General features: G+C 43.0%; 4 protein-coding genes and 1 long non-coding RNA gene across 6 annotated transcripts; 1 reads left to right on the forward strand and 4 right to left on the reverse strand.

Moving 5' to 3' along the window:
* Nucleotides 1-25: 25 nt before the first annotated feature.
* mcat (malonyl CoA:ACP acyltransferase (mitochondrial)) lies at nt 26-2,396 on the reverse strand. The gene is made up of 5 exons (XM_037121421.1): nt 1,802-2,396; nt 1,389-1,476; nt 1,079-1,296; nt 835-972; nt 26-479 (listed from the first exon to the last, which is right to left on the reverse strand). The coding sequence occupies exons 1-5, from the start codon at nt 2,228-2,230 to the stop codon at nt 204-206; spliced, it is 1,149 nt and encodes a 382-aa protein (XP_036977316.1). The 5' UTR covers nt 2,231-2,396; the 3' UTR covers nt 26-203.
* LOC119032355 lies at nt 2,348-5,447 on the forward strand. Of its 2 annotated transcripts, none has more exons than XR_005078856.1 (4): nt 2,348-2,481; nt 3,976-4,036; nt 4,173-4,389; nt 5,312-5,447. It is a non-coding gene; the product is annotated as an uncharacterized LOC119032355 (long non-coding RNA). The 2 variants fall into 2 exon arrangements; XR_005078857.1 differs by having other exon boundaries at nt 2,348-2,471.
* Nucleotides 3,319-10,549, reverse strand: def6c (DEF6 guanine nucleotide exchange factor c). The gene is made up of 12 exons (XM_037121419.1): nt 10,210-10,549; nt 9,357-9,497; nt 8,141-8,323; nt 7,291-7,521; nt 7,062-7,208; nt 6,808-6,916; nt 5,912-6,141; nt 5,721-5,828; nt 5,304-5,470; nt 4,167-4,359; nt 3,986-4,076; nt 3,319-3,788 (listed from the first exon to the last, which is right to left on the reverse strand). Exons 1-12 carry the CDS (start codon nt 10,303-10,305, stop codon nt 3,574-3,576), a joined length of 1,911 nt encoding a protein of 636 aa, XP_036977314.1. The 5' UTR covers nt 10,306-10,549; the 3' UTR covers nt 3,319-3,573.
* A 1,749-nt stretch (nt 10,550-12,298) lies between these two features.
* On the reverse strand, nt 12,299-16,860 carry LOC119032615 (tetraspanin-7-like). Its single transcript, XM_037122027.1, has 2 exons — nt 16,743-16,860; nt 12,299-16,224 (listed from the first exon to the last, which is right to left on the reverse strand). Exon 2 carries the CDS (start codon nt 15,771-15,773, stop codon nt 14,685-14,687), a length of 1,089 nt encoding a protein of 362 aa, XP_036977922.1. The 5' UTR covers nt 15,774-16,224; nt 16,743-16,860; the 3' UTR covers nt 12,299-14,684.
* A 988-nt stretch (nt 16,861-17,848) lies between these two features.
* On the reverse strand, nt 17,849-22,985 carry LOC119032816 (zinc finger protein 132-like). The gene is made up of 9 exons (XM_037122390.1): nt 22,815-22,985; nt 22,100-22,302; nt 21,925-22,026; nt 21,737-21,832; nt 21,541-21,651; nt 21,324-21,441; nt 20,420-21,182; nt 19,846-19,904; nt 17,849-19,752 (listed from the first exon to the last, which is right to left on the reverse strand). The coding sequence occupies exons 1-9, from the start codon at nt 22,918-22,920 to the stop codon at nt 18,230-18,232; spliced, it is 3,081 nt and encodes a 1,026-aa protein (XP_036978285.1). The 5' UTR covers nt 22,921-22,985; the 3' UTR covers nt 17,849-18,229.
* Between the last annotated feature and the right edge of the window lie 118 nt (nt 22,986-23,103).

A 23,103-nucleotide genomic window follows, 5' to 3' on the forward strand; every position in this document is an offset into this window, starting at 1 on the left:
AATAAACCTCAAAATGACAACATCGTGTAGTCTCATTAATTTAAAAAAAACAAAACAACCTACATTTATTTGATTACATAGTCATACACAAATAAGACCATAAGAAGCAACCACAGGAGCTCACAGGTCTTGCTGGTCATGTCCACACTCAAATGAGGCCCTTTTTTTTTTTCCAACTTGATCACCAAGTTCACATCTCAGCATTATTGGTCTTCATGAGCGGTGACCTGCACATGTGCATAATTTGTAAAGGCCTTCCTGTTGCACTTATGCAGAGTGGCTCCGAGCTGCTTCCCGGGGCCCATCTCGAAGGTCTGAGGGAACTGCTCTCCCTGCAACCTCTCGTAGATCTCGTGCAGAGTTTGCTCCCACTTCACAGGCGACACCAGCTGCTTTACCAGCTGCCGGCGCACGTGTTTCTCGTTCATGTAGCGTTTGCCGTCCACGTTGGAGTGCACTCTGATCTCAGGGGCACGGACCTGACAGGGAGAAAAATCTAGCTTAGTACTGAAATCAATCAAGGTTTTCAGAAAGTGGTAGCTGAAAAGAAAATGTGTTGAGGTTAGAAATAAATGTAATTTAAAGAGGCTGTGTCCATAGTTTTAATTCTTCTATAGCAGACAATGGTAGGTCGATAATAGGTTTGTTATAGGGCTGCAACTAAGTTATTGTCAGATTATTTTGTGGATTAAATGTTTAATCAATAAAACATCAAAATATTAGGAAAAATGTTCATCAGAGCCCAAAGTGATGTCATCAAATTGCTTCAGTATATATATAAAAAAATCTCGCAGGTGTATACATGCTCAGGAGTGCCACTTGAGTTTTACTGACCTCCACCTGTCTGAGCACCTCTCTCAGGGGTTCAGCAGCTGACGCCATCAGCTCAGTGTGGAAAGCACCGCTGACTGGGAGAAGTTTGGTCCTCCCGAAGTGGAGCTGTCTCGCGTTTTGCTGGAGGAAATCCAGGGCCTGGAGGACAGTACAGTTATGATGAGGCAGTTTACATATATTGTGTATAACAAAATAATCTTTTTTTTGTGAAAAAACACTTTCAAAGCTGCTGTATGCTTCATACCTGTTGGTGCCCTGCGATGACACGGCCATCGGGAAACAGATAATTGGCCACGGAGCAGACCGGCTCCTCAATCCCGAGCTTCTTGCAGTGCTCTTTAGCCTGCACACAGGCATATTTATACTGTGCCTGTGGTTTACCGATGATTGACAGCATCCCACTAGGAACGAGCTCTGATGCTTTCTGCATGGCCTCTGCACGAACCTTCACGGCATACAGAGCTGCAAGACAAATGAGTAAATATAATGTAATGACCAACTGTTTTTCTAAATAACTTATATCTTTATTCATTTACAGTAATAGTCATGCTTACCATCTGCAAAGTTCATGGAACCAGAGAAAACTAGGGCAGCAAATTCTCCAACGCTAAAACCTGCAGCAGCAACACACATCTCAATGGCCTGTGGACAGAAGAGTATGCCGATATCACAAAAATATGCTATCAAATATGAATTAATGTAATTTTATTGAAAGGGAGCTAGTGCTGCACATAACACAGTACATGTTTTATCATTATCACAAGTTGGTTATTATTTAAATTAATTGATTAGTCAACAAAATTGTCAGAAAAGAATTAAAGATGCCTAGATGGACTTAGAGATCGGTGAGGCGTTCAAGTGCTCGTATTACCGTCCAAAATTTCACACATTATTTTACATTTTCCCTTCATAAATCACTTAAACTATAAACAAACTTAATAATTATATTATAATAACATATAGCAACCTTGGGGTTCTCGTGGTTGAGCCTCTCCACCGCAGCCAGCGAGGTGACGAACACCGCCGGCTGACAGTGCACCGTCTTCATGAGCTCCCGCTCGGGTCCCTCCAGGCACAGAGACAGCAGGTCGTACCCGAGGATCTTCCGAGCCGCCGTGAACATCTCTTTAACGTTGGGGTACTTGAGCAGTCCTCTGCCCATGCCCACAAACTGGCTTCCCTGGCCGGGGAACAGGAGCACGGAGCGGTTGCTGGGGTCCTTTCTGGGTCTCAACTGCCTTCCCTCCTCGGGCTGGGCAATGTCCAGGAGGAGAGCGGGGTTTTCCGGGTCTCCATTCGGGCTCGCTGGCTGGCTGGTGGACAGCCTCCTGCTCAGAGACACCAGCGACCTGACCTTCCCTCTGGAGGCGGCCGTGACAGCCGTTGATGCTAACATGGCGTACTCCTCACCTAAAAGGTGTCTTTACAAGCTAAGACAGACCCATGACCTAAAAATCTAACTCTTAATCGAACTTTAATTAATGAAAAACTCGACTTTTTACCTAATTGGCAGCTTCGCTACTGTCCGCATGACACAGACCTGAGAGCCGCCATGTTGGAATCACCAGGGTTGATTCTGTTTTTCATCCGGGGTCACATTCCATTCCGGCTCTTTCCTGCTGCAGCGCCACCCTCAGGTCACAATATGTAATGATTTTAATTAATAAACTTCATACATAAAATACATTTTCTACATCACTTTTAATCAAAAGAAGAGGAAGTATTGATTCCACACTGTGAAAATACGTCCTGCTTTTCAGTTTTTTCTGTTTCTTATGTAAAAGTGTGAAAGTATATTCAGAAAAATTTAATTTAAGTTTTGAAAGTATTGTAACTGTTATCATTTATTTATTATTACTCATTAGTAATAATTAAAAATGCAGGATTTTAAGTTGTGGTTGAATAAATTGGGGATTTTGCAACTTATTATTATTTTTATTTTTAAAAAAAATTATTTTACCGATTGTTTTTCTATATTATTGTTATATTTTTCGATTTCTAAATATTCTAATAAGAGCGAGAAATGTAGCCCCAGTGCTTGTCTTCTTCAACATTATTAATAATAACTTGAATTTTGAAAAAATAAACAGAAGAAAAAGCAGAACATTCTCACATTTGTGAAGCTAGAACCATGATTTTAAAAAATAAAATAAAATAAAAGATGCTTCAATTGATTATCAAAATTATTAGTTTTTAATTTTCTGTCAGTCAACTGATGAATTTATCTACTAATCATATTAGTAGTAGTTTAATTTATAACAAAATGCCCTATTTAATAACTATATTTTGTAAGGTAACTTGTAATTGAAGTTGTTAAATGTATAGATACTGTAGATATATAAATAAATGTAGAAAATGTAAAACGTACAATATTTCTGAAATGTAGTGTATTAGAAGTAGAACGACGTAAAGAACAAGAGCCTTCAGGAAGCCTAATAATAGAGACATTTGTACAAGAGAGGCTGTCCAGAGAAGTGACAAATATCACAAAATTACATTTTATTATTCACCAGTAAACTTTATTATACAAAACTGTAAATCTCTGTTGATCTTAATTATAATGTGTTAAGTGTCCATTAAATCCAGCATCACACTGCATTTGTCATCCATCTTAGTGTGCATTTCAACATATAAATATAATACAACTCATTTTGTATTGCAGCCTACGTTTCTCATTCCCCTTTGCAGAATTTCTTTGTTCTGAACTTGTCGATTTGAAAACTTGGAACCTGCCGAACGTCACATCTGTCCGTTGGGTTTCTCCTGTGATTCGTCCGATCCGTCTGAGAGGTTGGCGGCCTCCAGCTGCTCCTCCAGTCCCTCCTGGTCCTCCGGCGTCATCACGTTGTTCTGATCGCCTTTTACCTTCAGTTTAGTGATGAACTCGTTGCTGGCCAGCGCGCCTTCCTTTTTGGGACACAGTCGTTTTGATAATAGGCGATGTTCCAAACGTTCTATGAGTCAAAAAACAAACAAAGGAACAATAACAACAAAATTCAATTCTTGTGATATATATTTGACCCAATTAGTTTTGCAGAGGTTTTTTCATGTTTCTCCTGTTTTACTGCTGGGTAAAACTATGCAGACAACCACAAAGTTTGTGTCTCTGACTAACAAAGTGCTATGTTATATTATTAACAGCGTACTGCACCTCCAGGAGAGATGGGCGTCATCAGGCGGGTCAGCTGGACGTTCCAGTGTCGTACGTGTTGACTGGCATTCCTCAACTTCTCTTGTACCTCCTGGAATAAAGAAATCAAACAAAACTTTCTCACGTTTCTCTTAAATAATACCAAATATGCTGCACACTGAGCCAGTCCGATCACTCTTACCTCCAGGTGCTGGTGGCTCCTCTGGCGGGAGGCCCGCAGGTCCTGGAGCTCCTGAGAAGCTGAGTGAAGAGCTGAGGGGGTGTCCTGGTCTGTGCTGCCATCTGAGGCCTCCTGAATGAGGTTCTGCAAGGACCTCTGCTGCTCCTGCAGGAGCTGGAACTGCTTCTTCTTCTCGTCTTCCACCTGCAGCAACCTGGAGAAGAGAAGCAGGAACTGAGATCAAGTAAACGACAAATGTCTGCGTAGTTTGATTTGGTTCAGAGTATTTTATTTGGGCATTTGTCCCCTCCACCAGTAAAAATATCAAAGAACAAATAACTTTTATTTTGACAAAACACCTTCCTGAGTGGATTGTGTTCCATCACAGTTTAAATTGCAACCGGGCACTGATATTTTGTGGGTTTGTTTTACATAAATATAGACATTTCCAGCGTAACTTCATTCAGAAAAGTTTGAAATAAGTTGCTTCTAATGACTGCAGAACTTGCCTTAGAATCACCACATTTTTAAGTTTCCTTCAGTTTCAAAGTAAACCAGTAATATCTGTGTTTACATCATTGGGTCCACTGCAAACTGAAACTGCTAATAGCTAATTCAGCATATATTAATTGTGCAAATTTGCCAATATGTAAACCAACATGGGCTAGAAACAGCAGCACTGAAGTTTTAGCCCTGCTTACTGATGCTGCATTCCAGTCAGAGTGGGGGGTTGGAATTTCCCACTGCCAATGTTATAGACAAACAGAGACAAGAAAATGTCTGACTGTGGCAAACTGCTGTTTCCTTAGCAAGTGTACACACAATTGAACTGACTCCTTACATATTTAAACCACAAAGAGGAGAAAAGCCAATGCATGAGGTAACAGACGCCATTATAAAGTTTAGTTAGTGCTTGTTTTATACTTGGAAACATATAGGTAAATATTTATTCCTTTTCGTAGCAGGTGGTTTGAAAATTTTGGATTTCTGAGTGGCAAAATCATACTTCCTGTTTACATCCCCCAAAGCATTATGGGAACTCAAAACTTGCCCAGTAATCCAGAAAATAGGCTCTTATTTTGCTGAACACTGAAACTTTCCTCTATCAATTTATATTCATACAGATACTAACTCTGTGTTGATGTGTGTGTTTGTTACCTCTCCAGCTCCTGCCTGGCCCGCTCCTCCTCCAGCCGGGCCTGGATCTCCATGTTGAGAGCGGCCTCCAGTTTCCGCTGCGTCAGCTCCAGTTCCTGGATCCTCTTCTTCTGCTGCTCAGCCTCCCTTTCCTTCTCCTGCATCTCTGCCTGCATGCTATCTCTCAGCTGGGAGAACACACACACACATATATATACACACCAATTGGGTGGAAAGAACTGACCTATTCCTGAATCACCTTTTCCAGGAATGTCATTATTATGTCTCCACCACTAAAAACCACTGAAGGTTAAGCCGGGGTTTTATAATGCCAATGTTTTCGTGCTGTTTTCAGAGATCAGAGGCAATGGGATGGACTCTAAATTCCATTTCAGCAAATTGTAAATAAAGGTTGTCATCTGGAAAACCTTCTCTTACCGACTCGGCCTCTTTCAGCTGTCTCTCCAGCTCCATCTGCACCTCCCTCTGTTTCCTCCTCTCTCTTTCCTCCGCCTCCCTTCGCCTGGTTTCTACTTCTCGTGCATGCTGCAGGACACAAATAAATCAAGGTGAAAACTGACTTCACGTCACCATGAATTGCCCCTCAGCTGATTTCCCTCCGCTCTCACCTGTATGATGGTTTCTATCTCCAGATCCTGTCTGTCCTTCTCTTTCTCCATCTTCTCTATCTCTTGGAGAAGAGAGTCGTCTGATTGGCTGCTCCGGCTGCTGCAGCTGCTCCGGGCGCTCCTGCTGCGCTCCCGTTGGCTGTGCTCCCGATGGACCCGTCGCTTCAGTTTGAGCTCGTGGTGAAGGGAGGACTTGCCCTCGCTCTGGAGACGGAGGGCCGTCTGGATAGCTGAAGAGGTAGCAAACGCATTTCGCTTGGAATAAGACAAACTGTAGATACTGTTACTGATGTTTCTTTATATTGATTCATGAACACAAGGCTAGTATTCCTTGACATCTTTACAGAGAAAGTACTAATTTTCAACACTGATCTGAATATAAAATCAAAAAGCTTCATCATTTGTCTTTGCAACAAAAGCAGCATCCATCTATAATCATGATTCATGAACAAGTAACTGAGCTGTGATAGCCACGACTCAAGCATAGATCTCAACCAATGTCCATTCGAACTGTGACAACAAAAAGGCCAAATCAACAGCACTAAACAAAGTTATTGATTGACATGTTGTTAAGGAAATGCACCAAACTCACTCAGAAATAAGTATTTGACACCAAAGATGTCATGGGAAAAAAATTACTTATTCACTTTGTTGCATTTAGATGAGACGATCTAACTGGCCAGTACCTGTACATTCATATTACCTGTACAGACATGAGAGAGGTATCAGTCGTCTCATGTTACTCTTGACAAAAAGCAAACAAAACTCAGTGTATTTTCCAAAATATAAAACTATTCTTTTTAAAAATGTCTCATCTGAAACCAGTGAATTCGACTAGAAGCATTCAAACTGTGATTTCTGACTCTGTATTCTGATACTTATACACACCAACACACCTTGAGTCCACTCCACCTTCTGCCTCTGGTCTGACGCACTCATCTCAAAGGTCTTATTGTGGGTTTTCACACAGAACATGCAGCGCTTCCCCTCCCGGTCTGGAATTGGCTGACGAAAATCGGAAAAAAACATGACACACTTCAAATTGGTGCTTGGATTAAGGTATCAAAATCTGAAGATTATAGGGTGTATGTGCTGTAAAAACACACTGCAAAATAAACATGCCGTGTTTACACCACGTTTCCTCACCCACCTCGATGATGCAGCTCTTATCAAGCTTGATCTCCCCTCTCTTGTCTTTTAAGTCCTCGCTGACGTAGTAATCCATGGTGGAGGGCTTCAGCACAAACCAGCGCTCAGTCCAGTTCCTCCGCACATGTCCCTTTTTCCACATGTAACCCTGAAAACAAGGGGCGGAGACGAAGAATGAAGACGGAGAAAGAGTGATGACAAAGAGGTAAGACGACAGCACAGAAGCTCACCCTCTTGAGGACGTTGTGGTACATCTCCAGGAAGACCTCCTCCAAAGCCAGACTGAAGGCCTCGGCGCTGGTGACCCTCAGCAGCTGGCCTGCACCCATGTGCTCCAAGAAGCTCCACACAGACATGCCCTCGACGCGCCCCGTGGCATCCTGGGATATCAGGTCCTCCAGTGGCTTCCCATCCCACTCCTGGCTCATCGCCGTGGAGATCTTCTTGAGGAGATACTCCACCTAAAACGCGTTCGAACATTAGGAGTGTGTTTGCAGAAGAGATCTCTGAACGCACTGCTTGATCGCAGCCGTCAATATTTTATCAGTATATTTCTGCAGCATATATCTTTACAGAGGAAAGCTGCTCTGCTGATAGTACAAAAGAAGGTTATTTTCGGCTCCGTCGACAGGAAACCAAGCGCATTATGGAGGAAGCAGGGGAAGGAAGACGCTCATTAACTCACTTACTTGCACTTGCTTTTTTCTGCCGTGAAAAAATGTAAAATGGTCGGACTTCTGTGGGACACACGCTGGCTTTATATGGAGCATCATTTTACTTTCTAACAATAAGGCGATCACAGTCAAAGACACTCAAAACGCTTAGTGTTCTGTTGATTTCCTGTGTTATTTGTTTCCCTAGTTATCTTTACTTGACCAGTAAGTGTTAAGAAAGGATTTTTTGCACATATGTCTAATAAATATGACCCTTATCTCTTGTTGTACACTGTCAAAAATATATATATTTTACGTTTTTGGTCATAAAAATTCCATAAAATAAAACTCAGTCGATCAGATCTTGATATAATCCCTCTGCCTCCTGTTTCACACATTAAATTCCTGTCTCACTGACATATTTTACCTCCTCTGGTATCATCACCAGCGGGTAGCGGTCCTCGGACAGGAGGTTGAATAAACAAAAGAGCTTGAAGCAGTCTCTTTCAGATAGCAGCGCCCCGGCCGGCAGCCCCTTAAAGTTCTTCTTCCTGGTCATCATCCAGCACAAGTCGTCAAACTTCTCTTTGTCGAACATCCCCTCTTTGACCTAAAGACAAAAAGATTTTTTTTTAAATTAAACTGTATTAAAACATCATTTGTTAGAAACTGTTTCACAATAATCACCCACTCAACTTTGTGTGTTTTTATTAGTTTGTGGACAACAACTCAGCTCTAAGACCCCAACACATACGCTTTTTCAGGCTTTCTCTACACGGACTGTACTTGTATGTGGGATCAATAAACTGTTGTTTTCACTCTTAATGAGATTTATTTGTTTTCTATCCACCAATCAATCATTATCACAGCAATGACTATAACTCTTCCAGCCATATGCAGAGGCTGATGTATAGCTTAGCACTTAGCACAAATCAAATTACTGTGTTTTGGCATTTTTTTTAGGCTTTCGTCTGCATTTATGTGTGAATGTAATGTGTTGATTGTTTAATAACTGTATTTTATGTATGTTTGTTTTACAGACTCCCATCTCAAGTTGTTTAGAAATTAAATAAAATGCCAATTTAAACTGATATTGAAAGACACTATAGTTAAAGACAAACTCTTAATATTAATACGTGTTTTAAACCTTTATTAAATGTTTTTGTGCTGATTATAAATAAGGCATTATGTTCATACATATATACTTGTTTTGTTTTTATCAATGGGTTTATTTTAGTATCTATTTTGTTTTTTTACACAACGTTAAGAGGTTACAAGGCAGAACAACATTTAAGTCTTTTTGTATGTCATTTTAAACAGTTTCTCGACATCATTGTAAATGTGGGCCTGCCCCCAGTTTAAATAAAGTGAATAATGATTTAAAGTTAACCAATGTCAGTGATCATGTAATGTTTATGCTATAGGCACGCATTTAAATCATACAGAATTCCATATAATAGTAACAATAAAGCTCATAAAGCACTTTTCAGTCAAAAAGCAGGAAGTGTTTTCCCAAGTTAGGAAAATCAACAACAACTGCAAGTCCTGGAGAACAATAATTATCATACAACATCAAGAAAATAAAAGAAAATGTGTGTATTTTTCGTGTCACGTTGCTACAGAGGAAGTGATTTGTGCAGTACCTTATCCAGTATGTATTTGTTGAGGTAGGGCATGTAGCCATGATTAGACACCGGCCCGTCATCATCATCCTGGAAGTGCTCCTCCAGAGCCACGGGGTCATGTGGGATGTTCAGCACCGTGTACAGGTTGTGAGAAAGCACCTGGACAGGCGACACGGGGAGCTGTCACATCACATCTCACAGCATACAGGTGAGCACACTGCCTAAAAGTTTCATGGGTGAGCTCCATATTTCATCATGGATCCGCACAAACACATGCACAGACAGCTAGTCCTCAACCACAGAGCAAGTCAGGACAGCTGTCTGCTATTTCCCTGGATTCTTCCCTCCTGTGGGGGCCCAGTCAGGCAAGTAGGAACTGGACAGAAAGCAGCACGGAAAGAGGACACACTGATGGGAAAGATTGCAAAATAAGACTTCTGACTGTTGCTCTTTGTCATGCCTTATTTTATTGGAGCCATGACAGTGTGTGTGTGGGAGATTATGTCAATAAGTGTGTTTCTGGGCCACAGGGAGAGTTTGGACTTTGAGCTTGACGCTGAAAGTGGCCTCACACCTCCCTCACCTCCAGTCTGAGCAGGTTACGTGTCTGTTGGAAGAAGTCTTAAAAGCTTGTACAAATATTTGTCTTTCCTCGGATTTCAAAGTTGACTCATGTAATACCACTTTACAGCATATAAGGACAACAACCCTATAAAGACTGCTGAGCTTTGGTTTGACTTGAAAAAGAAGGTTATTTAAAGTAAAAAGCATCGCTGTTTTGTATAAAAGTGTGTTTCTGCTCCCCAGTGGACGCCCCTCGGTCTCGGTTTCCTGATCTTAAAAAATGACGGTACAATCTTTCCCTTCTTACCTTCAGCTGCGACTTGGACACTTTCCCGCATTTCTCCACGTCCAGCGACGTGAAAGCGTACCAGATGGACTTGAGGAGTTCGGCTCTTAAGTCCATTTCGGAGAACTTCTTGCGCGCAAAACATCTACATTTCCAAGCGCGGCGCGGCGGCTTTTACGCAGCGTCTGGCGAGCTGTGGCGGTGACGGCGGGTCGCCCAATAAAATGTGGGGCAGAGTACAGGCTGCTCTACAAACTGCAAGGGACCGAAAGGAGTCAGACGCAGGGCAGACTTAAAGAGGCGGAGAGTAGAGACAGAAGCCCACACTTTCCTCCACAATACATTCTTTAAAATTATTATTATTATTATTATTATTATTATTATTATTATTATTATTATTATTATTATTTTGTCAAATAGTTTGGATTACAGTCTTCACAACAGACCTTTTCCTGCCATCTGCTCCAAACATGTTCCTGAATGAAATGGACTTACAGAAACTTACAGGGCGAATGTAAACACATCCAAAGATTAATGTCCAAGGTTAAAGATATTTATCCACACCGTGGTGCTGCAGGGTGTATGTCTGAATTCCCCAGGTGCTGCCAGCCAAAAACCAAATAAGAGGGGTTGGTGTCATCAGAATGAGGAGGCAGGATTTAAAGGCACACCCATCTGCGGTGAGGCCATATTTATTCTAGCAGCTACAAAAATCTGAACGATTGAAGGACATCACAGTCACTTAAACACACAGAAACATTTTAAAGTCACTAGAATTATAATGAAAAAGAAATAACAGTTTTGACATCATGACCTCTGCGTATTTGCATGCTAACTAGCTAGCCTAGCCTCGTGCTGTCGTGCCAACGCTCCTAGACCAGACTGCTAGCTGCACGGCTAACGGAGCAACTAAATGCAGCGTAAGTTAGCAGCAGTTAGCGATTACTCCAGGGATGATTAGTTTTGGTGGCCACTTCCTACATACTGCACCTTTAAACATCTCTGTAGCTTATGTGAGGAACATTACATTTATATTATTTATTTATTTACAAGTTATATTTTTAAGATATGTTTGAGGATTTCCAACTAATCGAAATACAAATTTGACAACAAATTTGTTGATCATCATACATCAAGTGTGTTTTCAAGTTTGCAACCCAAAAGATGCGGTGTACTACACACGTAAAACCCCTTACTTTAATTAAGATTATGATGCTTACATCCAAAATAAAGTGATTATATGTTCTTCTCACTGCTCCTCTTTAAATAGTGTTTTCAGGCTCTGGAGAGCTGATAGTCACTATAATTTGCACCTCTCTGCCTCCATTTTTGTGTCCCTTCTGCTGAGCATTTGTTTTGGCACACCAGAAGTCATAAATAGTGCACATTAAAGCTCCCGACCCAAAATAGTTTTTAGTGATTTCACGAGCAAAATTCCCCTTGTGTGGGTTCCCTGACTTAAGGTGTTGCTCGGGCGTCTCTCAGAGCTCATCTTTTTTTTGTGTGTGTGTGTAATGAGACAGCTGGCGGGGATGCAACAACCTCAGGCAAAATAGGTTAAACAAGGACAGTGTAATCAGACAGAAAGCATCCGCATGTAGGCTAATCAATACCATAATTAGGTCACGCATGGTAGTCATTGTGTAGAGAGGCCACAGTGCAAAGCCTGTCCATCCCTAAATGTGGATGGATGTAGATTTCAGCCACCCTGGGATGAAATTATGACAATCGACTTCATATTCGAGCAGAGGATGTTGCGTTGCACACCCGGCAGCGTCTCTCTCTCTCTCTCTCTCTCTCTCTCTCTCTCGGCTGTCTCCTCACCAAGGTCAGATCTAATCACCATTGTCTCAGGTGGTGGAAATGAGATGTCGTTCAGTTAGCCATAATTCAGAATTACTCGACCAGAGGACCTGGTGAGGATCGACCCCCCCACGCTGGGAATTTATCACTGTGGCACACGTCCAGCAAGGCCGTTCTCATTAAATACAAACCTGAAGTTGTTTTTAAAGGTCTTAAAAATCCAGACAAGAGCTTAGAACCTGTCACCTGTCTAGACGAGGGATATATTCTTTGCTTATTTTGCTCTCAGAGATGAAAAACTCCCATGTTAACCTCAAAAAGATGTTTATTGGACATTACAGATGTGCCTTTACCAGTGACGCACAGTATGTAGACTGCATCGACAATACACAACAAGGTTGCTGTTGCCATTTATATATTTAATATATTCAAGGGCAGCAGACCTTGACATTCCCAATTTCCCAGTATCTAATCAATATTACATCCTGTAATGAGGCAAAGATTTTTTTTTGTTTATCGTTGACACATATAGTTTACGGTTTCAGTCATGCTTGTTCGCCCTGTTGGTGATTATAATACACATTATGCTAATGAATGTGTGATTTATATCATACAATATAACTACAAGAGCAATAAAAAGGTGAGATGAGTGACGGTGAGGCTGAAAAGGGGGACGAATGGATTTGTGTCATCTCAGTGCACATTATCATCGTAAACATGTGTCAGAGAAAGTCCATACGAGGAAAGAAAACTCTCACGTCAGAAGAATAGTCAGGTATTCTGGGAAAAAATTACACATTAGCTTTCTTGCTGAGAGTTAGATGAGAAGATTGATACCACTCTCATGCTTGTATGTTCAATGAGAGTTGTCAACTTGAACAACAACTACCTGGAGAGAGATTCAGATTTTGTTGCTAATCCAAAATTAAAAAATGAGTCTATCAACTGGCTAACCAGGCTAGTGCTTTACCCCTGCACTCAGTCTTTATGCTACGCTAAGCTAAGCTAAGTAACAGCTGACATAGCTCAATAGTTAGCGTACAGACTTAAACATGGTGTTAGTTAATTAATCTAAATCTGAATCTATTTAATTAAGTAAATTGTGAATTGGCAACCCTAGCCAGCCAACATATGAAGCTACAGCTATTCAACAGTTAGCTTAGCATAGCGAAAAGACTGCAAACAGGGGACACAGCTAGCGTAGCTGTGTTTAATAGCAACACCATGCACCCAGCATCTCCTAGGCTCACTAATACATCATATCTTTTTTAGTTATTTGTTTTTGTGCACCCCGCGACCCTGCAGAGGATTAAGCGGCGTACATATAATGTGTACAGATGATGGATGGATGGATGTTTTTGTGCAATTAAACAAAAGATGAAACCAGACTAGCTAGTTCCCTCTCTTCACAGTCATCATGCTAGGCTAAACTTACCAGTTGTTGGCATTAGCTTAAATTTAGGCTACAGTAAAGACATGAAAGTTATCTTTGCTAACTCTGGACAAGAAAGCAAATAAAGATATTTCAAAGTGTTGAGTGTGATGGTAAATAAGAGGAAATCACATACAATCAAGATTTCTTCTCATTATTTCATGCTAGTAGATTGAAGGCTACATGGCAATTGTCATGTGTGAATTTAAGAAGTAATGTTTTAAATGTGTTATTTACAATATTCAGTCATTTAAAACAATTTTGTGCTTCAGATTATAGATACAAACTCTTGCAACACGAAGACATCTGGTTGAAACTATTTTCAGAGCAGTCATCTTACCAAAGCACCTCAACACCTTGGAAGTAACTGCAGCCGGTCAGATGTTGGCTACAAACAGCACGAAATACCACAGACAGCAACAGATTATTAAGCTCTTTTCAAAAGCACCATTCTTGCACAGTGTAGTCTTTGTGATTGGAAAAGTAAATGATGTAGATACGAAACATCTGTTGAACACAGACTAAATCATGAAGTGGAAATCTGCTGGTGAACATTCCTGTGCATTCAGACAGAGGTGAGAGGAGGCAACCAAACTGAGAATAGTTTGACACTACAAGATGTTTTTTTAAATATACGTTCTCTAAAATGAAGCCTATTAATCCATGCCAAACATTTATGAACCCAGATCAATTTCCAAAATTACGTCTGAAGTCTCCTCGTACTGCCATCTGTTTTTATCTGCTGCCCAGTCTGGTTCCACCAGAATTTGCCAGATGCCAGATTTACTAGTGCATGCATGGATAGATGATTAATTTACAGAGACATTTCTCACTCCACCCATTCCACGCACTCAAACTGGATTAAGGACAAGTGCGAGAGAGTTGCAAAGGGTGAGGAGTTTTCTTGGCTACTTTCTGAAGTACTGAGAAGACTTCTTGGTTTTTAAGCGACACAGACATAAGCTGATTAAATCTCCTGAATCAGGTTGCTACAAAATGTTAGCTTGAGCATGCCATTAGCGATGAGTGCAAGAAATTGAAAAGTCCACAATTTGATGGTTCTTCCTGAAATGCTCAGGGAACCAGACCTTAAATACCTGTCAATTGGAATTATCTTTACAGAAAATTAACATTACATTTACTCTGGAAAGACTGGATGTCTGAAATAACTTATGTCGCATCTCTGTTATTCTTTGAGGGGACAGTTCATTCCCGATCCAAACTATACACAAATTGGTAAATCTCTGCAAAAAATGGACTGTTAATGTGCCACCACGCGCCGATGTTGTCTCGGTGCCATTTTGTTAGCCAGCAGACAAGCCAGGGCAATGCCTCCAATCTGGGTGAAGGCCAGTCCTAACACAGTTGCGGCAATGTGGAAGACGTTGTCGTTGACCAAACTGAAGACTTTGCGGAAGCAGCCGTGTGGATGGATCCCTGCAGCCACAACTCCTTCAATATCATCTGACAAGAGGGGTCGATTCTTGCAGCCTTTGCGCCTCACGCAGCAGCTGTCCGGTAGCGACACCGAGGTGCCGTTGTCGTTGGGCAGGAAGGTCATATGCTGGATAGCCCAGTCTGAAGTGAGCCAGTCACGCCAGCCCTCGGCTCCGCAACACTCCAGGGCCCTTTGCAGGCTGTCTAATGCATCGGCACGGCCTTCATCCTCTGTGTAGCCGGCCACTGCTCGCTGTAAGCCACTGCGAAAACCTCCGGCAATGTCTTCCCGATAGAAGAGACCTGAGAGACCAGCGGCTAAACCAGCGATGAGCGCGGCAAGTTGAAAGAACCCGTAAGCCCTGAGCACGCAGGGAAGGTTTGCAGCCACACCGAGACAACCCAGGAAGCCCCAGGCGGTGATGGTGGCTCCCGTGGCAAGAAGGATAAGTGGGGCGTTGGGGTAGCGATTGGCAGACAGCAGCATGAAGTCTGCCAGGGAAATCTGTGCCCACACACCCAGGGTGAAGATGGCCAAGCCGGCCGCCCAGAAGAGGCAGCTGAAGGCCAGGAGACCCAGACGCAGGAGATGCATGACTCCCACTGGGCGGCAGCAGGGTGGGGCGGCGCCCACAGGTGGAGGGGCTGGGGGCGCCAGGGAGGCCTCTGAGCACACAGACAAGGATAGTCGCTGCTGCTGTTGGTGGAGCTGCTCCTCCTGCTCTTGGTAGGGCGACAGCAGGTACCCGGGGATCGCAGAGGGTCGACGAGGAAGAGGAGGTGGACTGAGCAGGTCGAGACCCCGCGGAGAGGAGAACCTTCGCACAGCCAGCTGCTCGCGTTCCCAGTCCAAAGATCGCCTGCTCGGACTTGGTCGAGCTGACAGCGAGCCGTACGGCAATGCAAAGCTCATGATCCCAGCTCCGGCTTTATCTACTCCCCTCTCTCTCTTTTTCACACACTCCTCCTCTCTCTTCCTTCCTTTATCAGCGCCTTTACTCTCCTGCAACACACGATCCCCCACTTCTTTATGACTGGTTATTAATCTGCCGCCAACACCACCAACGCCAAACTGGACTGTAAATCACACCGATGGGTGTCTCGTCGCGCCGTTATCTGCATCCGCAGCCCCCTTGTTTCCACCCTATTTATTTGTTTATTTCGGGCTTTCTTTCCACCTGCATGGTCACCAGCTCTTCAAATTCCTCCGCTGATAGCCACATCCCGACATCTGCTTCACTCACGGCTGTTCCCCGCACTGGTCAAGAAGAGAGGTGTTTGCAGTGGGAAGGACCTGAAATCCACACATGCACTCCCTCTCTCGGTGTGGAGGAGACATCCCCTTGAGTTTTACCATCGTCCATCTGTGGAATAAAAGTAGTGGGGAAAATCCTCTGCTAATGTTAAAACTCTGTTGTTTAATTAAGTAACAATTCATAATAGCATCATTAATTAATGATTCATTTTACATTCATTAAACTTAATTTTTTGTAAACATCAGTTACAACTCTGTGATGTTCGTCCAATTATTTCATAGATGAACTATAATATTTATTAACTATTTCTAAAATTTGATTAACATTAGCTAATAAACAATATAAATTATAAAATGTAATTTGTTCAGTACTTTGGTTTATGTCTCAGTTGCAGGGAAACAAATGACATTCGCATCTACTTTGGTGGTGATTCGCAAATGTTAGCATGCTAACTTGCTAAACTACGATGCCTGTCATGGTTGATACATATAAGATTCACATTAGCATGATAGCACGCCGATGTTAGCATTTAGCCCAAGTACACCGTAAAGTAGCAGTAGCATGGCTGCAGGCTGCTAGTTTGGAAAAATTAATCCTACGTAATAATTAAAGATCAAACTACTCACAACACATTATCAAATGTGACCCGTATGAAGCGGCTTGCATGTAGATACAGCTTTGTCTTAAGGGTCACAAGCTGAAAAAGGTTTGCAAACCCTGCTGTGAGGTGTTCCCTTGTTTTTATTGTTTGTTTCTGCAGCCACAAAAATGAAGGAGCGGTTTCCCCACAACTCCTCATGGCTGTTTTTTCAATGAGCTGCATTAAAGGTGCCTTTGAAATCTCATCCTGCGTGTGTCAGGTGATGTATTTGCTACGTTTCCGTCCAGGGTGCACATAAAACTCAATGAGCTGATGGTTATAGAGCAAAGATTAATTATAAACACCATAAACAGAACCTCATTTCCTCGACAGACCTCCACCTGTCTGTGGTAAAATCCCTCTTTTTCACCCTGCCAACTGTTTTTCCTATACCAGAGAGCAAGTTGCTGTCAGACTTTAAAAAACTATTAACATCTGTTTTTATAAATCCAGAATAAAAATACTCTTCCTCCTTTCCAGCCCATCTCTCTGGGTATTCCCCTGGCTGTCGTCATGTTACTTTTATACTCATCCTTATAAAAATAGGGCCATTTAAATGCGTCTAATTAACTCGCAGGATTTAATTAACTCTGATTGGGCGGAGGGTTGATGGGAGGGAAGCAGATGCCAGGCAGGAATCACCGGCATAAAACTGGCAGCATCATTAAACAGGGGAGCAACAAAGTGTTGTCACAGGGAGGGTTTTCAGTGAGACTGGTTGCCTATTTTTAGCATTGGGTGTTTTCCAAATGTATTTTAAACTGTCCGAAAAAAAACAACAAAAAAAAAACCCTGCTAGATTAGATGAGACAATCAATGGGTAGCATAATGGTACAGAAACTGTTGAATATGCTCCTAGTCAATTCTTGGCCACTTTACATTTTCTAACATTGGGTTTTGTTCTTATCTACTCATTTAGAAATAAATCTGTCTATCAATACTCGATACTATGGGAATAAACTGACATCAAATTAAGGGAGGAAAATGTTAGATTGCTATCAAAACATTGTGAATAATATGTATGAGTAATATATGTATAGATATTTTTGGCAACACCACACCTGACTGATGCACAGCAAGAAACCGACAGTCTGCGGAGTGAAAAATGTATTTAATTAACAATTTTGTTCACCTGTGAGCTAAAACAAACTATTTTCGATGATTTAAACATAATTTCCATGTTGCAAACTTTAAAGCTAAGTGGAAACAAGAGAGTAAAGTTGCATGTACACAATACAAACATGTCAAATTATTTGTGTTTAACAACTCAAAGATCGAAGGATGTAACGGCACCAAACACTTGTCCACAGTTGATGATAAAGCCAGTACACTGATCTGCATCTTTCATGATCTGCATTAAATATTTTCTCTCCTAATATGAGCTAGAGAAGCGACATTTCTAAACTCAAGCGTCCTGAAACATTTACATTCTTTTTCCCAAATTCAACCGCTGAGATTGTCTCTGTGATGTGTTCAATTATTTGAATCCTCGGGCTGTATCGAGTCCACAGACTGTGCCACTTCCTCCTCCTCGCCGTGTGTCTCTGTGTGTTTCTTCAGCTTGGCCTTGGATGTGAATGTCTTGCCGCACTGCTCGCAGTTTGGCTTCAGCGGCTTCAACCCTGAGTGGCTGCGTTTGTGTCGCGCCAGCTCTGACGAGCTCTTGAACTTGAGCTCGCAGACGTTGCAGGGATACGGCCTCTCGCCCGTGTGGATACGCTGGTGCAGCTGCGCCTCGCTGAGGGTGAGGAACGTCTTCTCACAGTGTCCGCAGGGGAACGGCCTCTCTCCCGTGTGGATGAGATTGTGTCTCGTCAATGCGTAAGGTTTGGTGAAGCGCTTCCCGCAGTAGGTGCAGGGGTACGGGCGGGCGCCGGCGTGGGAGGTGATGTGCTCCTGCTGGGTTTTCTTGGTCTTGAAACGTTTGTCACACTGAGGGCAGGAGTAGGGCCTGTCGTCCACATGCGACCCGTGATGCTTTAGAAGCTCTCCCTGTGACAAGAAGGCCTTCCCACACTGAGAGCAGAGGAAAGGTTTCTCCCCGGTGTGCATCCTCTCGTGTCTGGCCAGCACTGACACCAGCGTGAACCTCTTGGGGCAGTGGGAACACTGGAAAGGCCGCTCACCTGTGTGAACACGCAGGTGTTTCATGAACATAAAGCGGAGCGAGAAGCGCCTGTTGCACTGGTCGCACTGGTAGGGTTTCTCCCCGGTGTGGGTGGACTGATGCCTCTTCACGTCAGATCTCCGAGTGTACGTCTTCTCACAATGCGGACACTTGAACTGATGCTTCACCTGATGCACCTGCCGATGCTTGGAGCGGGCGAGCAAGGAGTCAAAGCCCTCGCCGCACTGGCTGCAGATGTAGCGCTTACCGGTGATGTGAGACTTCCTGTGCTCGAGCAGCTCAGAGGAGGTGGGGAAGCTCTGGCTGCAGATGGAGCAGATCTGAGGAAGCTGGCTCTCCGCCGAGTGAGAGCTCTTATGGTGGACGGTCAGCGCCCGCAGGTTAGCGAAGGAGCTCCCACACAGCTGGCAGGAGAAAGTTATGGCCACGTTATGATTTTTACTCTCGTGTTTGGCCAGATCCCACGAGTGCTGGAAGGTTCGGTCACACTGCGAGCAGTGAAACGGTCTCTCTCCGGTGTGAGTGAGCTGGTGTCTCCTGACGTCCGACGTCCGGGTGAACGTCTTACCGCACGTGTCGCACGTGAGGGCCTTCTGTCTGCTTTGTGACTGAGACGCATGTACTTTGCTTTGAGCGTCCGGCTGTTCTTCTTTGCTCTGCTCTGTGTGTCCTTTGGAGAAAAGCTTAATGGATGTGAAAATTTCATCCGTGCTCGAGGGAGACGGTGTGAGTTTGGCTGCAGAGAGGGTTCTGTACACTTCAGTCGGGACGCGCTGCATGTGGAAGTGAGGAGGGCTGTTTTCATCTGAGTGGTGGAAGGGACACTGTGAGCAGGTGAAGATGATCGATGTCATCTCATCTGAATCACCTGCAAATAAAAAGATGACCTAGGTTTGAGTAAAATATAAGGATTTATTTCAAAAGGTTCATGGTTTTTCTCTTTTTCATGTTAAAATATTACCTTTGTCATTTCCTTTGATGGCTATAACAGAGGGGGCAGCTGATACATCAGACCTGCTCCTGGAGACAGAACATTTTGTTATTGAATCTTCACAATTTTTAAAACATTTTTTAAAGATAATCGTGTTTGGGAAATGGTATTTAAAGAGGCACAAGAAATACCAGGAAATTAATTCCCTTAAGACTTGTGTAGTACTTGTGTGGTACTTGTGTGCAATGATAACAAAATCTGCCTACTAGAACCTGCAAAGCTCCCAAATTATCATTTTTTTTAATGCATGCTAAAAATGTGTATAAAATCACAGTTAGTGGCCAGGAGATGTTTTCACAGTTTGGCTAGCCATGTCCTCCTGTTTTCCGTCTTTATGCTCAACTAAGCTAAGCTAGCTTAAGCTCAATATTTAATGCTACCTTCCAAGACTTAAACAACAAAGAATCTTGCTCAATCTTCCCTCTGTTGAGAGGCTGTGAGACAACTTCTGTAACTATCCAACGTAACATCAAACTTCCCCCGATATGTCAGCCTGTGACTGCTTTTGTAAGTTTTCGGGTCTTCACTAATTTCTCCCGCTGACCTTTTGATCTTGAACGCCTCCTGCCAGCTGGGTGGGGTCTTCGTTTGTAGACGAGAGGATCGCCGCACGTTAGCTGAACAGGGAGACTGTTGTGTTTCAGAAACTGGATCGTCACCGGAGACTTCTGCCAATTCTTCAGCGACAGAAAATGGTTCACGGTCATCCTTCAAGTCTGCACCAGAAGTCGCACCGTCCTCTGCAGGCTGGAAATCCTCCTCCGCCTCTGCAACAGTGTTCTCTCTTTTCTCGTCAGTTTGGTTACTTGTGTCATGTTCTTCATGTGTTCTTTCTCCGTCTGGTGCATTTCCAGACCCGAGCTCATCATTGAGGGATGAATCATTGCTCTTTCCTGTCAGCACATCATGACCAAGGCTCTCCTTTCTTAGTGCAAACGTTTTTGTCAGAGTCTCCAGAGCCTTGGCAACATCCACAGTCTCACTTGTCTCTTCTGTCCTCAAGCTGGTGGCCTCCTCGCCACCGACGTTATCGGCGCTGGCGGTCACAATCTCCTCTTCGTAGAAATCGGTTTGAACTTGCACCTCAGCTGACTCGATCACCTCTTCCTCCACCTCAGACGCCTCGACTTCCATTTCAGTGTAGACGGCCACGATGCTGTACTGGTCCGCTCCAACAAAAGTGACGGGGTTTACCACATTAGCGTAGTTGTGGATTGATTCCAGTCCGACAGAGATGTTTGTCTTTTGAGAGGGGGGAATGGATAGAGCTGACATGATACAGCTACCAATGGTGGATGAGGGGCCATCTACAGATGAGAGAACAAAGAGTCACCGATTGGAAAATGTACAACATTAAGGCACTTGTGGGAATTACCTGTAGTGCTGCTAATAAAGATTACTTTTATTTTTTTTTCCTATAAAGATAAAGACGCCTCAGCTCTACTCACAGGGCATTTTCAGCTGTCCTAAACTTTTGTAGTGTTTGACGATTAAGCTCAGATCTTCAGGTGAGGACTGAACACATTCCTCCAACACAGAAGGAGCCGAGCCCAGCCATGCTGAAGTCTGTAATCACAGGGCAGCTGTTATAAGGCCACACAATTTTGCGAGTTAAAAAAAAACACAAAAAAAACCAGGAGACACCTGGATGATCAGACTGAATACCTGCTTTAAGTCTGGTACGGGAAGCAGCTTTTCCAGTTTTGACAGCAGCTCCCACAGCAACACATGCAGAGCGGCATCATATTGTTGGCCGTATTCCACCGGGAACACTTCCTGTAAGAGATCATTTCATTTCTATTTACTGGAGGATTTATTAGGCGTATTCTCAAACTGGTAAAATGATTCGTATCTGTTTCACCTGGAAGAAATACGCTCTCTCAACTGGATCTTTCAGCAGGCTTTGAACGAGAGCGATGAAAGTGGACTCTGTTGTTTTCACCTCTGCATCCCTGTACTGCCACAGATAGAATCAGATGTCAGTGAAGGATTATCAGCATTGGTCGCCATTTGTTTTGTTTTTAAAGGGTATTCCATCATTTTACTTACATCTGTGTTTGCAGAGTTTACTGGAAATCTATCCAGGAGGCTCTGGATCGCTTGAGAATCCACAAAACCACGAACCGAGCCTTTGCAAAGCTCCAGAATCAACTGAAATGTCAACAAAAAATTAAAGCCAGCATAAATATAAATATGATTAATACCACACACAACTTCTTCTCACCCGCGCTTTTAGACCCAGAATGAGCTGGGCCCTCTGTCTGTGGTTGATCAGTCCGGGGACCGCCTCTGTCACCATGAACACAAACTCCTGCAGCCTCTCGTAATTCATCACATCTTTCTGCTTCGCCAGCTGCCACATAGCAGCAGACAGAAGCTGCAGCGGGGGCACCAGGAGGCGAAGTGATGAAAGAGGCAGGCTTGGGTCTGAAACACACAAGTGTCATGTGAGAGATGGGTCTGTTGAGGGCATCAAAGAGCTGCAAGTGCAACAAACTCAACAACACTCATTTACCTGGCAAAATTGCTTGTTCACAAAAGGAAGTATAATAGAAGCAATCATTTTTAATGATGGCAAAATTACTGATGAAGCCATAATTAATTTCCTGTGTTTACTGAATATCACCAAACAACCTGCTGCAAGCCTGTGAACCAGTATAATTGCTGGACAAACCAATTTGATGGAAGTTGTAACGTTAAACTTGCAATCTGGCAGACTATCCACAGCTGTGCTTTGTATCTCTAAATATTAAACCGTGTCACTTCATATTACTGTTTGATATTTTACTACATCTCATTTCATTCTAAGGCAACAGCACCCGTCTGAAAGCTTCAGACTTACACAATTCCTTTAAATAGACGGATCCCGCTAACAGTCTGACCAACATAAACATGGCCCGTTTTAAATAACAGCGGGGGCCGATCGCTAACATACGTACCGATTATTTTCTCTGTAGCATCGGCAGCCTCCATTAGTGCGATATGTCTCATGTAGCGTTGAGAAATAAATATAAAATAGTGTTGTTTGGTTTTTTTGGCTAACATGCGCTGTTAGCACGCAAGCACCCGTTTCCTCAACTCGTCTCCTGCGCTTCCTCTTTTCAAAATAAAAGTCTAAAACTCAGCTGTGCCTGCTTTTAACTTCATGATTCAGTTTCTCTCCCTGTGTCTTAAAGTTTAAACGTACACTACACGTGTATTTTAAGTAGCAGTTTACACGTGATCTGT

The sequence above is a fragment of the Acanthopagrus latus genome, chromosome 14 (genome assembly GCF_904848185.1).
Source record: "Acanthopagrus latus isolate v.2019 chromosome 14, fAcaLat1.1, whole genome shotgun sequence".
NCBI lineage: Eukaryota > Metazoa > Chordata > Actinopteri > Spariformes > Sparidae > Acanthopagrus > Acanthopagrus latus.

Excerpts from the sequence above, each read along its gene's own strand:
- mcat (XM_037121421.1), bottom strand. The coding sequence starts at position 2,230 with ATGTTAGCATCAACGGCTGTCACGGCCGCCTCCAGAGGGAAGGTCAGG. Across the intron at positions 1,297-1,388 it reads TTCCATGAACTTTGCAGATG|CTCTGTATGCCGTGAAGGTT; the intron begins GTAAGCATGACT and ends TTTGTCTTGCAG. Across the intron at positions 480-834 it reads AGGTGCTCAGACAGGTGGAG|GTCCGTGCCCCTGAGATCAG; the intron begins GTCAGTAAAACT and ends TCTCCCTGTCAG.
- def6c (XM_037121419.1), bottom strand. The coding sequence starts at position 10,305 with ATGGACTTAAGAGCCGAACTCCTCAAGTCCATCTGGTACGCTTTCACG. Across the intron at positions 9,498-10,209 it reads TGTCCAAGTCGCAGCTGAAG|GTGCTTTCTCACAACCTGTA; the intron begins GTAAGAAGGGAA and ends TCGCCTGTCCAG. Across the intron at positions 7,522-8,140 it reads TGGTGATGATACCAGAGGAG|GTGGAGTATCTCCTCAAGAA; the intron begins GTAAAATATGTC and ends AACGCGTTTTAG.
- LOC119032615 (XM_037122027.1), bottom strand. The coding sequence starts at position 15,773 with ATGAGCTTTGCATTGCCGTACGGCTCGCTGTCAGCTCGACCAAGTCCG.
- LOC119032816 (XM_037122390.1), bottom strand. The coding sequence starts at position 22,920 with ATGTTAGCCAAAAAAACCAAACAACACTATTTTATATTTATTTCTCAA. Across the intron at positions 21,652-21,736 it reads AGAGAGCGTATTTCTTCCAG|GAAGTGTTCCCGGTGGAATA; the intron begins GTGAAACAGATA and ends GATCTCTTACAG. Across the intron at positions 19,753-19,845 it reads CATCAAAGGAAATGACAAAG|GTGATTCAGATGAGATGACA; the intron begins GTAATATTTTAA and ends TTTTATTTGCAG.